The 13,770-nt window shown below is 53.2% G+C and overlaps 1 protein-coding gene and 1 pseudogene across 15 annotated transcripts in view; both read left to right on the forward strand.

The window, feature by feature from the left end:
• The window catches only part of LOC120824597 (uncharacterized), a 7,662-nt pseudogene extending 7,044 nt beyond the window's left edge, over positions 1-618 (forward strand). Inside the window, exon 14 of the transcript XR_013450567.1 lies at positions 1-618. The product of XR_013450567.1 is annotated as an uncharacterized LOC120824597 (transcript).
• A 1,937-nt stretch (positions 619-2,555) lies between these two features.
• On the forward strand, positions 2,556-12,769 carry LOC120824604 (bromodomain-containing protein 4-like). Of its 14 annotated transcripts, XM_078079956.1 has the most exons (22): positions 2,556-2,671; positions 4,599-4,703; positions 4,961-5,198; positions 5,290-5,382; positions 5,724-5,861; positions 6,001-6,133; positions 6,210-6,517; positions 6,674-7,048; positions 7,122-7,250; positions 7,332-7,547; positions 7,627-7,841; positions 7,917-8,011; positions 8,088-8,348; positions 8,614-8,712; positions 9,303-9,638; positions 9,730-10,266; positions 10,347-10,447; positions 10,520-10,622; positions 10,891-11,009; positions 11,088-11,257; positions 11,371-11,572; positions 11,806-12,769. In XM_078079956.1, the coding sequence occupies exons 3-22, from the start codon at positions 5,019-5,021 to the stop codon at positions 11,872-11,874; spliced, it is 3,879 nt and encodes a 1,292-aa protein (XP_077936082.1). In that variant the 5' UTR covers positions 2,556-2,671; positions 4,599-4,703; positions 4,961-5,018; the 3' UTR covers positions 11,875-12,769. The 14 variants fall into 14 exon arrangements, with proteins under 14 accessions (XP_077936082.1, XP_077936078.1, XP_077936080.1 ...); XM_078079952.1 differs by having other exon boundaries at positions 10,891-11,257; XM_078079954.1 differs by having other exon boundaries at positions 9,339-9,638; positions 10,891-11,257.
• Positions 12,770-13,770: the final 1,001 nt, after the last annotated feature.

A 13,770-nucleotide genomic window follows, 5' to 3' on the forward strand; every position in this document is an offset into this window, starting at 1 on the left:
GAGATCGGTGAGGAAGGATTACAGGAGGAGGAGGAAGAGGAAGAGGAGGAAGGAGTCGAGGTAGCAGAGGAGAGGAGGAGGAGCAGCAGCAGCAGCAGCAGGAGGAGGAAAAGAAGGATGAATGACTTTAACAGCGCCAATGTAAATTCTGTCTGGACCAGGACCCCCAGTTGATCACCATCAACAAACAGTCCAGACATCTGCTCTCTGATCTCGCCTCCTTTTGTATTTCTTCTTGAAGGACTTAGACCCACATTTTAGTGAACTACTCCATTTATTGTTAAGCATAAAGCGTGTAAATAAAGTCCTCAAATAGTCCGTGACATCTTCACATGGTAGTCAGGAGGAGGAGCGTCAGCAGCTGCTCCTCTTCAGTCCCTCTGAGTTGTTGACGTGGTTTGTGGGATCTGAACCATGAGTTTGAGAATCTACTGCATTCACAGCAAGTCAAACCTATACCTTTTTTTTTTTTTTTGTGCCTTTTTGTTAAGTATTTTTATTTGTCTTCGTAGAGCTGAGCGATTTGTACGTTAGAAGCGTCTCAGATGAGTGACGTCTCCGTCTGTAGGATAAGAATGAATCATTGTTTCACTCTGAGAAATAAACCTGTTCAGCAAATCCGAGTCCATGTTTCCCGTTGGTTGAGAACAAGGCGGTTCTGAGTACTTCTGGTAGCGGTACTATGAAGGTACCGCAGTACTTGTCAGAGTTCAAAGGACGACAGGTTATCAAATGTGATTCTAAACATGAACACGCACATGCAGCCCAACACGAGTAGCTTCGCTGCTCTGTGATGTTACTGTGATACTTTTCACTAAACCTTGGAGTGAGATGCAGCAGGTGAAGTTACGCTACGTGCAGCGAATAGCGTTACAGATGTTGTGCAGACGCGCCGTTTACCGTCGGCGAGGTTGGAGATGAACCAGCGCGGATTCTTTTTAGCGTAATAAGTTGGATGTGAAAACGGGGAAACCGTGCGAGTTGTCGGCCTGTCGCTTTGTTGACTCGCTAGACAACAACTTTCCTAACAGACAAACATCAAGTGCAACACAGCAAATAAGTGACTGAATAGTCCAGAAGTATTTACAAGATAAACTACAACTTCACTCACATGAGGTCAGAATGCACACAATGGTACCAAATAATACACTTGATGCGATACGCTGCATGCTGGTGGATCTGGACCTAATTATCATATTTAAAGAAAAATAATCATTCCATGAATTAATAAATGTAAATATCAAACTCTATATGAAAGTAAAGGAAGCATCGTTTATCCCACAGACAGCCGGGTAAAGAGAACCTTACAGATGTATTTATTACTATCATAGTATATTTGTGGTATAAGTATCTAGTACTATAATATTCGGCAGGCTTCGTATCAAAGTGATCACTTTGGTATCGTGACAACCGCAGTACCAACCGCAGTACCAAATGATTTTGGTGTGTTGTGTACGTTATGACGTCCACCAGAGACGGTCACAATCAACGCGTCGTCCAACTAGAAACCTTCAAAATCGATTCATTTTTGTTTCATATTTGTTCTTGTGCGCGTATGCCCTAATCGACTTGACAAATACACATATTTAAAGTAAACATTCAATTCAAGCAAAATCAGACATCACCACCATCCACGGGAGCCTGCGAGGAGAGAAACATTTCTCATTCCATTACATGAGTCTTCCATTAATCACCTGAATCTGACATGTCGTGACATTTAGCGGACTTTTATTGCATTTAACCTGTTCCACTCAGTGGTCGGGTGTGTTGCTCAGCCGGGGTTCGAACCGCCAACCCTGCGGTTCCCCGGCCCACCCGGCTGTGAATGTTTTTATTTTATTTTACTGATGACATCAGAAACAGATCGAGAGAAATGACGTCACTGTACTGAACCAACACATCTCACTACCTCTGCCCGCCATGATATTATTTACTATAATAACTAATAATGATGGTGATATCATGTTAGTGTCATATTAATGCACTCAATGTTCTGTGTCGTTAACACAAATGTGAATAAAGTTACAAGCTAATCATCACCCGTGCGCGTTCAACCTGTTGAGACAGAAACCACATCAAATAATTCACATAAGATATTTCGGGTTTTTTAATAAAAGAAGGTCACATGACTTCAGGTGCGATCTGACATGACAGAGAAACAGAAACCTTCGAGACGTTGTTGGGGGGGACAACGCGTCATCGGACCAGAGCAGATCTGACGTCACATCCCCTCTGCAATGTCACGTGAACAGAGAATATTATGACGTCTATTCGGAAATAATACTGTTGTATTTATGTTGATATACTCTGGATTATTATGGTGGAGAACCTCAAGGACCTTTTGTTATATTCGTCCAAGTATTAAAATGTATAAAATGTTGACCTGCCACATTTATCAGACACGTTGCTATTGTTGTTTATTAAATGACGACATCGTCTTCCTTATTGGCTCATGTCGTGTTTACTTTCCTATCACGATACAAACATGTTTCACTGAAATCCTTGAGATGTCGCGTGATGTTAACCCGCGGGGGGGCGACTGTTCGGCTGACAGTCTACGTCCCGCCCCCAAGCGTCTGACGTCACTGCCCGACGTCGGACCGGACTGTTTGTTCTGGATTTGGGGCGAGAAGGTCTGCGACGCGCGGACGGGCGACCGAAGACAGTAAAGGTGTGCTCTTATCCCGGCTCGGCTCGGCTCGGCGCGGGGGGCCGCGCGCGGGCGGCGGCGGCGCGAGTCGCTGGCTGTCAGCGTGCGCTCGGGGCTCGCGGGGAACGGTGTGTCCCCCCCCCCCCCGCAGGCCTCCCGGTCCCAGCCGGGACGCGTCCCTCGCGGTGGCTTTAAAATGGCGGGCTTTGGTGTGGCCGCGCGACGTCGGCGTCGTCCTCGCGCGGAAGTCGCTCCGCGCTGTCACCGCCCGCCCGTTCTGGCCCGCGGGTCGCTTGCGTGCTAACCAGCTAGCTGCTAGGCTGTTTGTTTGTAGCCCCGAACGAACGTATTCGCGACGCGGGTTTACGTCCTGTCGGCGGCGTCGCTTACGCTCGTGACGTTACGTACGCGCGCTGTATTCCGAGAGGCCGTTTACGTGCGAGCTGTCAGCCTGCGCTCAGCGGGGAAACATGGCGGCGCGCTGACACGGAAGGTTAGCGGAGGCGGCCGTGATTAAAGGGACCCGCTGGTCCGCGCCGCCTCGCGAGGCCGCCAGCGCGTCACCGGGTAACGTCGGCGCGGGACAGTAGATGATGGTGATGATGGCGGATGAATGTTGAGTAATTCATTCACGTGTCAAAAGTGACAGCTGCGACACTGACGTGACCAGATTATCAGCCTTTACGATGTATTCTAGTACTTTACGGCAGTAGAGGACGCGGTGGAAATGAACCCCGGCGAACTGAAAGTGCGCGACGTTAAGTGTCTGTATCAAGTAGACACGTGGTTGATCACTGAAGTGTGATCTAATGTTTCTGCCGTATTGTTTGTGTTGCATTCAATGTCCTTTTTATATCCCGTTGGCTGGATCATCTACCTGTGAGATGCAGTTCAGTTGGCGTTGCCATGGAGACCATTGTAGAAGACAACCTTGTGCATAAAGTAAACAGACCTTTGAGCTCCACAACATTCTTTATCAGAGAACCTCTCGATAGCTGAAGGTCCGAGTTCATCCATAAAACCTTAGTGTGGTTACGTGATGATGCGTTTAGGCTTTGCTCAGTGAAAATAAGAACATACCTGTATTAAACTTATCCAAATATATCCAGATGTTTCCAGTAGCGCCACTATTCGCTCCAAATGTCTAACTCTTGAGATAATGTCTCCGTGGCTGTGGTTACCTCAACATCTCCTTTCCTAACAACTTCTCCCCCTGAGGATTAAGGAAAGGTTGTAAGGATAATTCACAAGGAGTGAGGAGATGACTCACGTAGTTGTGATGTCGCTGAACGTGAAACAAAAACCTCCAGGAGACGGAGCACAGAGAAGCTCCCCTGAGATCTGTTGTGTCTTCTCAGATTAAAAGTATGACTTTATTAACCAGGCGGGAATGTAAACGTAAGAAGGAATTCTCAAAGAACCCGAGGGGTCGTCACACAGAACACGGTTCCTAACTGTCCGTGTCTGAGCATCGACTAGTTACAACAACGCCTTTCCTATGCTGAAGGAGTCAATGAAGGAAGCATGAATGCACCTTTCCTATATTAAAGGAGAGTCATACATCATTAGAAACTGATTCAGGGTCAGCTGAATATAAGGTGAGCCCTGTTTTTAGATGAGGTGGGTGGAGGTGACTTCACAGGTGTGATGAAGGAGTGGGACTCCGCCTGCGAAGGTTGTTCACCTGATGTCTCCCTGTTTCCAGGTTGTTTGCAGGTTGTTTACCTGTTGTTTGCCTGTTGTCTGCAGGTTGTCTGCAGGTTGTTTGCCTGTTGTCTGCAGGTTGTTTGGAGGTTGTTTACCTGTTGTCTGCAGGTTGTCTGCTGGTTGTTTACCTGTTGTCTGCAGGTTGTTTACCTGTTGTCTGCAGGTTGTTTACCTGTTGTCTGCAGGTTGTCTGCAGGTTGTTTGCTTGTGTCACAGAGACTGACGTCTGCCTCTCTCTCAGGTGGGACGCACATTCCTCGATCTGGCCGTACAGGAAATCTCCGCCTGCTCGGCCGAGCTATGATCGCACATCTGGATTAAACCACAGCTGTACAGCGACAAACATGTGAGTCTCGAGTAAATGTTCATCTAGATGGATGGAAAAATAAATACATAAATGAATAGAACATAATAGAAAAGTATGACGTCGTTGTTGATGTCATTTAGGTCAAGTTAAACTGATCATTATTAATATACAACATCTGGATTTATTCCAGACATCGGCAATGATTTTCCTGAGCCCGAATTCAATTTCCACTTTGATGGTAAACAAGTGGTTACACCGATGATGAAATGATGCTGTTCTTGCCCCCCCCCCCGCAGAGACCCAAGTGAGGACTGTAATGGCCTGAGGGCCCCCCCCCTCCCACCGGGCCCCGCCATGTCCTATCCGCTCAAACTGTCTGCTCAGTCACTGCAAGCCTCCACGGCGATGGGAGACGGGCCGGAGGCCGGCAGCAGCCACGACCCCCCCCCGGCCCCCCCGCCCCTGGCCTTCAACGCCGCGCCCCCCGAAATATGGAGCCCCTCCCGACCCAAGCGACAGACCAACCAGCTGCAGGTACTGGTCCCGCTCAGCGCGGGAACGCTCTCTGAGGTCGCCTGTCTGCGTGCCCAGTCTGAGGGTTTCTGCTGCGTGTTGTTTTTCTCAGTTCCTGCTCAAAGAGGTGCTGAAGACGCTGTGGAAACACAACTTTGCGTGGCCCTTCCAGGCTCCCGTAGACACCATCAAGCTGGGCTTACCTGTGAGTCACCTCTCTGTGTTTAGCAAGTTGCCCTATTGAATGACTTTTAAATCAATCAGGGGACTTCATCTTCTTCTGTGGTCAAAATGTGGGCTTTATAAGCAAATACACATACACATGAAACGCTGCTAGGTGAACATCTAATTCACCGTGTTCTGCTCCTTCAAAGAACTCCACACCGACACCTTCTACCACGTCGTTCAGATGCTTCTTTTTGGGTCCCAATGAGACCTACGTAACATGAAGGTTCTTCTCTGTAGAGGAGCAGCTGAGACGTGAACCGCACTCTGTCCCATGAAGCCTCTAACAGCTGACCAATGGTTGCTTTCTGATCCCTGAAGGACTACTACAAGATCATCAAGATCCCCATGGACATGGGCACCATAAAGAAGCGTCTGGAGAACCACCACTACTGGAACGCCCACGAGTGCATCCAGGACTTCAACACCATGTTCACCAACTGCTACATCTACAACAAGGTCAGCCGGGCGGAGCGCCGCCTTCAGGCACCAGGAGGCCGCTCACAGACCTCCTGAACGTACGCGTGTGTGTGTGTGTGTGTGTGTGTGTGTGTGTGTGTGTGTGTGTGTGTGTGTGTGTGTGTGTGTGTGTGTGCAGCCCGGCGATGACATCGTCCTGATGGCGAAGGCCCTGGAGAAGGTCTTCCTCCACAAGATCACGGAGATGCCGCAGGAGGAGACTGAGATCGCCGTGGTCACCAAGGGCCGGCGTGGGGGCCGGCGGGAGCCAGGTACAGGTCCAGAGCCTGAGCAGACGAGCCCCCCCCCCCCCACCCTTTGGTTGATGATTTTATTCGTTCCATCCAGGTTTGACCACCAAGTCGGATTCGGGGCAGGACTCGTCGTCCCCCTGCACCACCCCCCACGCCCCCCGGGGCTTCTCGTCTCCCTCCAACACGCCGCAGACCCGCGCTGTGCCCCCCCCCCAGGGCCCCCCCGCCCTGACCCTGTCTCAGCCCCCGCGGGGGACCCCCACGCCCAGCTCCCACGCACCCCACCTGGGCCCCCCGTTCCCCCTCTCCACGCCGGCTCAGGGCGTGACCTCCGTCCCCCCTCTGACGCACCCGGGCCTCCCCCCTGCTCCCGCGCTGCAGAGCCCCCCCGCCCTCATCAAGGTGAGGAGACACACCTCGCCGTGCATGTTCAGGGCTCATTCTGGGGAGGGGGGAGCCCCCGGTATAATGTTGGGAGACAGAGAGGTGTCTGTCCCTCTGAGACGGACCTGCCCCCCCCCCACCTGCTGGTTTTCTAACCTGTTTCTGTTCCAGCAGCAGAGGAAGAGCCAGAAGAGGAAAGCTGACACCACCACGCCCACCGCCAACGACCAGCTGAGCGCGTCCCCCCCCGTCTGTGCTGAGGCTCGGCCGTGGCGGGACAGCATCCGCCCATCCAAGACGCCCAAAAAAGACACGTCGCAGCCGGACTCCCAGCACCACGCGGGAGGCGGGTCGGAGCGGGCGGCGGCGGCGGCCGGCCAGAAGCGGCAGGAGCAGATGCGTTGCTGCGCGCGGCTCGTCAGGGAGATGCTCTCCAAGAAGCACGTGGGCTACGCGTGGCCCTTCTACAAGCCCGTGGACGCCAAGGCCCTCGGCCTCCATGACTACCACGACATCATCAAGCACCCCATGGACCTCAGCAACATCAAGGTGACCATCGGGACGCCAGCTATCAGCAGGAGGACGCGGGGCGTCCAGTAGTCTAACGCTTTGTCTCCTTCAGAGGAAGCTGGACACGCGGCAGTACAGAGACGCTCAGGAGTTTGCAGCAGACGTCCGCTTGATGTTCTCCAACTGTTACAAGTACAACCCCCCCGAACACGACGTGGTGGGCATGGCGCGCAAGCTACAGGTGATGTGTGTGTGTGTGTGTGTGTGTGCGCTTCTCCTGATGGTGCTGCAGGTGGAGCTCACTGTTTCTCCACCTTGACAGGACGTGTTCGAGATGCGTTTTGCCAAAATGCCAGACGAGCCGGAGGAGGCGGCCCCCGTTCCCACCCCGTCGTCGGCCCTCCACCCCGCCGCCCTCTCGGCCCGGCAAGCCCCGCCTCTTCCTGGCATCTCCGACAACTACAGCTCGGAGTCCGAGTCCTCGGGGGGCGACTCGGAGCACGAGAGGCAGCACCGACTGGCCGAGTTACAGGAACAGGTCAGCGGCTGGGGAATGAGGGGGGGGGTGAAGCTCGCTGCTCGCTGTCCTTCTTCTCACCGCTGTGTGTGTCGTCCAGCTTAAAGCTGTGCACGAGCAGCTGGCGGCGCTCTCGCAGCCCCCCGCCTGCAAACCCAAAAAGAAGGAGAGGGAGAAGAAGAAGGAGCGGCAAAAAAAGAAGATGGCGGAGGAACCTGCGGAGGCCCCGCCCCCCTCCGTGACCCTCACGACCGGCAAGAAGATCAAGAGCAGCAAGGAGCCCGTTGCCGTGAGGAAGGAGAGGAAGAAGCCCAGGTAGGCCGGGTCACGGTGCGGGCGTTGTGACCGCGTTGAAGGGCGGAGCTTATCTTTGTTTGTCCATCGACACAGGAAGGATGTTAAGAACATCCGACCGCTCGCCCCCCCCCCGCCTGAGCCGACGCCCCTGGTCCCCTCGGCCTCGCTGGAGGCAGAAGAAGATCCGGGTACGTGAGCATCTCAGGACACGTCTTTGGGTTTCTGCCCATCCACCTGCTGTAACCCCCCCCCCTTCCCCTGCAGGTGTGTTTGGGGGCGTGTCCTCCGACCGGTGCACGCCCATGTCCTACGAGGAGAAGCGCCAGCTGAGCCTGGACATCAACAAGCTGCCCGGAGACAAACTGGGCCGCGTGGTTCACATCATCCAGACCAGGGAGCCGTCCCTGAAGAACTCGAACCCGGACGAGATCGAGATCGACTTTGAGACGCTGAAGCCGTCCACGCTGAGAGAGCTGGAGAAGTACGTCTCCAGCTGCCTGAAGAAGAGGAGGAAGAGCCCCTCAGGTAGGACGACTTCCCGTCATGTCGTCACGGCAACGTTCTGTGTGTATATTTATATATATTTATATACACACAGTTTTATCAGGGCTGTCAACGTTAACGTGTTGATCTGGGAGATTATTGTGGATGAGATTAACGCAATAAAATATTTCATTATATATATATATATATATATTATATTATATATATATATATATTGTGTGCGTGTGTGTACTGTCCTCCTGGTAAATTACCTTCCAGCTTCCCGCTGACGTTCTTTTGTTTTCAGGAGAAAAACCTGTGGAGGCGACAAAGGTGCCGAAGGTGAAGACGGGATCCTCGTCTTCAGGCAGCAGCGACTCGTCCGACAGCGAAGACTCTGAGAATGGTAACGGGTCCCAGAGAGGACGGAGACGCTTTAGTCCCCGGTCCTGTTGAAGCATCACATGTCATTTATCTGACGCTTTTATCCAAAGCGACTTTAATAAATAAGAACAGTTCAACCATAAGGAAACAAACTCAGAAGAACAAGAAGCAAGAAAGTGCAATTTGATCAAATAAGGCGATTTACAACTCGTTCTAGATAAGCGAGGTTATAAGGAGGCAGCCAGTGTGGCACCACGTGCATTTAGCATTTAGCTCGTAGCACAAACCTCCGCTGTAGAGATTCCTCTGTGAAGGAGGGCTGTCAAAATGACGTTTGAATATTCGCTTTAAAAACACACATATCTGAATATCTGGTTGCTCATTAAGACGCGTCAACAACAGGACAAATTAATGCGACGAGACACAACAACGTGTACAGGCAATTTATTTAAGTTTAAACATATTTAACAACATTAAGCAACAACCTGCACAAAAATAAGTGAATGAACTAATGACCACGACCGCGTCTATTCTCTCTCTCCCTCTATTCACCCTCCCTCTCCCTCTCTCTCTCCCCCCCCCCCCCCCCCTCTCCCCCCTGTGAGGAACCAGATGTTGTAGCTGACGGGGGGGTGTCGTGTCTCTCAGCAGGGCTGGTTCCCAAGCTGCAGAAGAAGATGCCGACGGTCAAAGGCACCAAGGGCTCCAGTCCTCCTCCCCCCCCCCACACCCGTCCTCCGGCGGTCCAGTCCAAACCGCCCCCCCCTGCCGCGGCCCCGTCTCTGGACGCGTCCGGCTTTGATCCTCTGGCTCAGTTCATCAACGCTCACCTGCGATCCGACGCCGAGCCCGATCCGACCGCCACCGCCATGGGCGGCCTCCTTCACGCCACCGCCCCCCCCGGGACCCACCCGTTCCTCCCCCTGCCCCCCGCCACACCGTCTCCAGGTGTGCGCCCACGTATTGGTGTATGTCACCACTGGTACAGGTGAGTGGTTGTTGGATCAACATGTTCTTCTTCTCTCTGGTCTTGTTGCAGCGACCCACAACGCTCTCCCCCAGCAACCGTCTCGGCCCAGCAGCAGAGCAGCGCCCATGCCTCCCAAAGCCCTGCAGGCTCCTCCCCCGTCGCTGCTGCCCCCGCCCCCCTCGCCCCAGCTCCAGCCCTCGCTGCCGCTCGCCCTCCTCCCGCCCGTCCCCCGCCCCTGTGTCCCGTCGCCCCCCTCACACGGCTTCCTGGGAACCCTCTCGGCGCAACCGCCGCAAGCCCTGCTGGAGGACGACGAGGAGCTGGCGCCCGCCGCTCCTCAAACCCCGCCCCTCAGTCAGGTCCACACCTTCTTGCAGTCGCTGCAGGCTCGGCCCCCCGTGCAGCCGCCGCCCGCGCTGCCCCGCCCCCAGCTGCCGCCTGCGCTGCACCCGCAGGCCGTGACCGCGCCCGGCCCGGCCCCGGCTCAGACACACGCCTCAGGCCACGCCCACACGCGCCCCCCGTTCCCTCACGCGGCGGCGCAGCAGCAGAGGGGAGGGGCCCTGCAGCAGTCGCCTCGCAGCAGAGCAGATTCCTTCTCAGCAGGTGACGCCTCTTTGTGGTCCCGTTGGTTTCACTCTTCAGTCAAACGGGATGTCGTCTCACTTCCACTTCCTGTTTTTCAGGTTGTCTGCCGCAGGTTCCGTCTCCCCGGATGATTCGTTCTCCTCAGTTGTCTCAGTTCCAGCCGCTGGGCCGAGACTCGCCCCCCCAGACCAGGAAGCACGTGAGTGAGCTCCTGAGAGGGGGAGCCCACCTTCTCCCCCCCCCATAAGGTAACTGGTGTGTGCTCCTGCAGGAGCAGAAGTCTCACCCTGTGGCGGTCAAAGAGGAGGAACCCCCCCCGCCGCCCTTCAGCCCGCCCACCCGCTGCGACGCGCACAAACACGACGGCAGGCACAGTGAGTCCCCGCCTTGGTCTTCAGGAGCCGTTCTGCTGCTCTACATGAGGATGCGAGCGCTGTGTGTACAAAGGCTCCTCAGGGGGGGTCAACTGGCTTAGACGGGGCGTGAAGGTGAAACCGAGTCTTGGCCACCCGGCGCTGAGATGTTCCTCTGTCCCGCCTCCGTCCGCCGATCTACGGCGTCCATTACAAGTCACGCAGCGCTCCTCATGGGTCGGCCGGTACACGCGTGTGTCTAACGCTCCTTTCTGTCCGCTATCATCAGACCTGAAGCTCGTGGACGTTTCTCGCCATCGCGTCCCAGACGCCCCGGCACCGACCTCCGCCCAGCAAGACCTCAAAGTCAAGCAGGAGCCCAAAGCAACGGCGCCAAAGAAAAGCCAGGTGCGTTTGATACGAAGCCCGACGCTGTCGTTGCTGTCGTGTTCCCCCCGTCCACCCAACTCTCCCGTGGTCTCCCAGGAGGCCAAGCTGAAGAACATGGGCTCCTGGGCCAGCCTGGCTCAGAGGTCTCAGTCCACGCCGGCCTCCTCGGGCCGCTCCTCCAGCGACAGCTTCGAGCAGTTCAGACGGGCGGCGCGCGAGAAGCAGCTGAGGGCGCAGCAGGTCCGCAGGGAGCAGGAGAAGCTGCGGTAGGTGCTGCTCGGGAGCCGTGAGCTGATCGCGCCGTCACACAGTGTCCTCGGAATGTTGCATTGTGGGTACCGTGAGTCGCTCAGAGTATCAACGTTTCTTTTTCATCCAGTAACCGTGACGACGACGACGAGCTCGTGGAGCAGACGCCTCGATTGCAAGAAGAGACCCGTTGCCCCGAGCAACCGTCCCCGCCGGCCCCCACCCCTCCAGCCTCCAGCCCGCCCACTCGCTCCCCACAGGCCACGCCCCCGCCCATCGACCAGCGGGAGATGGCGCGCCGCCGCGAGCAGGAGAGGCGCCGCAAAGAGGCGGTACGCACAACGCGTTTGACAAGTGTTGTTGTATGTAGTACTTGTGTGTACTACTGCAGTGGAAACACACGAGTACCTGCAGAGTCCTGCTAAAGTAATATCGGTCCAAGACGTATTGACTGTTGCGTGTCCTTGTGGGGGGGGGGGGGATCATTCTACACCACTAGAGAGAGACATTAGTACGCTGGGTAGAAGTACACAGAAGTACCTCACTGTCTCCTCTCTCCCCACAGATGGCCGACACCATCGACATCAACTTCCAGAGCGACCTGATGGCCATTTTTGAAGAGAATCTGTTCTGAGGGACGGACACACTTTACCCACAATGCACTGGCTCATGTGCGTGCGTGCGCACAAACACACACTGTTGATAGTAACTGTCTCTAGTATTTGCAACAGCTGGCTTGTGTCATGTGAGCAGAAAAAGTGAAAATAGAAAAAATACTAATCATATATATATACGTATATATAAATAATGTGTGTATATATTTAGATATTTTATGACGGGTTTCAGGCGGTTCCTTTGTGGGACCACTTTGATCCTCAGAGACCTTTTGCCTTAGCGCTCTGTAAGCTAACAATCATCCACGTGATGCACACATGAATACATGCAATAATATATGGATATTATATGAGTACTATATATATATATGGATATTATATTTATGTTATATGGATATTATATGAGTACTATATATATATAATATACAAACAGTATATATAATATAGTATAATATATATATATATTATATATGTATGGATATTCTATACAACTGAGGGGCCGCGTTGGTTTGTGTGTTTTGTAGAATTTACTGTAAAGAAGATCAAGTCCTTTTCTACGGCGGCGGCGTTCTGCGGGTTCCCTTGTTTCCTGCTTCCTGTTTCTTGTCCTTTTTTTTTACCGTGTCGATCTTCTCACTTTATATTAAAGGTTTTATTGATATTTAATTTCTACGTTTTAAACCTGAAGTTCCTCCAGTTTTTCTTTTTTTTTACTCTTTTTTTCTTTTTGTTTTCCTCCCCGACACGTTGTACAATTACTTCTTGCTTCCCGTTGTCACGGTAACCGGCGTGGATTTGTGTGTTTTTATTTCATTTCTTTTCCCTCTTGATTTATTTGAAGAAGCTGTCGGTGAGTGAGGTCACATCATAGACCGTATTTTTTAAGAAAAGTATTAAAATAATATTTAAAAACAATATTCGTGTGTCAGAGTTCTGAACGTGTGTGTGTGGGGGGGTTAAGTACATGAAGTACACAAATATTACTAATCATTATGGTACTAATCTTAATATTGGTTAAGTGCTATTCAACAAAGTATTTTTACGCCGTACCACTACCAATACTGAAACTTTATTCTGTACTACACCTCGGAGGTACATGATGTACTTTATTCTGTACTACACCTCGGAGGTACATGATGTACTTTATTCTGTACTACACCTCGGAGGTACATGATGTACTTTATTCTGTACTGATGTAGAATAATGTCCCGGATGTTTGTGGCTGAGACAAAGAGTCACATGACCCCACACGGTCCCGTTGCCATGGTGACCCCCTGGTTTGGCGAGGCTGCTCCCGGAGGCCGGCGTGAGGAGCTGTCGTCCTCACCCACCAGATGTACCTCACCATGGCAACGGTGATGCCAACTACCTCTGGATCACATCTGGTTGAAGACTGGCGGTGGGGGGGCAGGTTTAGGGTTTAGACTGGGACTAAACTGGGAGCTTCTGGTCAGGTGGCACAGGTTACTGGTCGCTGCCCCACTGCTCGCCCCAAGCTGAGGAGGAGAAGATGTCCACTCAACTCGCACCTGGACAGGATGCCGCACCCGTGGGCTCCTTCCGCTCCTGCGGTCGAAGAAGAAGAAATCGAGACGTTGTGACGTCAGCGACGCGCTCGGGTGCCGGACCATGAGAGGTGCAGGATGCTGGACCACCAGGTGGTCATGGCCAAAGGCCACAGGAGCGTACGCCCCCCCACCCCGAAGCGCGGGTCTGCTGGGAGACGCTCAGACTGCCCGTCTGAAGCAGACCACACCGCCCCAGATCAAATGCCTCAATTTACACCTATTGACAACCTCAACCAACCCCCGACCTCCCTGGAGGTTCTGTCACGAGTCGTCGCTCCCAGAATCACAGCTTCAGAAAGAACAGGACAGTTGACATGGTCTCCTCAGCCCGGCAAGTCCAGGAAAAGA

Source organism: Gasterosteus aculeatus, chromosome 9 (assembly GCF_964276395.1).
Source record: "Gasterosteus aculeatus chromosome 9, fGasAcu3.hap1.1, whole genome shotgun sequence".
Taxonomy (NCBI): Eukaryota; Metazoa; Chordata; class Actinopteri; order Perciformes; family Gasterosteidae; genus Gasterosteus; species Gasterosteus aculeatus.

What these genes read in the sequence shown, in the direction of transcription:
- LOC120824604 (XM_078079950.1), top strand. Translation starts at nt 5,019, where the DNA reads ATGTCCTATCCGCTCAAACTGTCTGCTCAGTCACTGCAAGCCTCCACG. An exon ending in GCCCCCCCGCCCTCATCAAG is followed by an intron (nt 6,518 to 6,670) that starts GTGAGGAGACAC and finishes TTTCTGTTCCAG; the next exon opens with CAGCAGAGGAAGAGCCAGAA. An exon ending in CAAACACGACGGCAGGCACA is followed by an intron (nt 10,623 to 10,890) that starts GTGAGTCCCCGC and finishes CGCTATCATCAG; the next exon opens with ACCTGAAGCTCGTGGACGTT.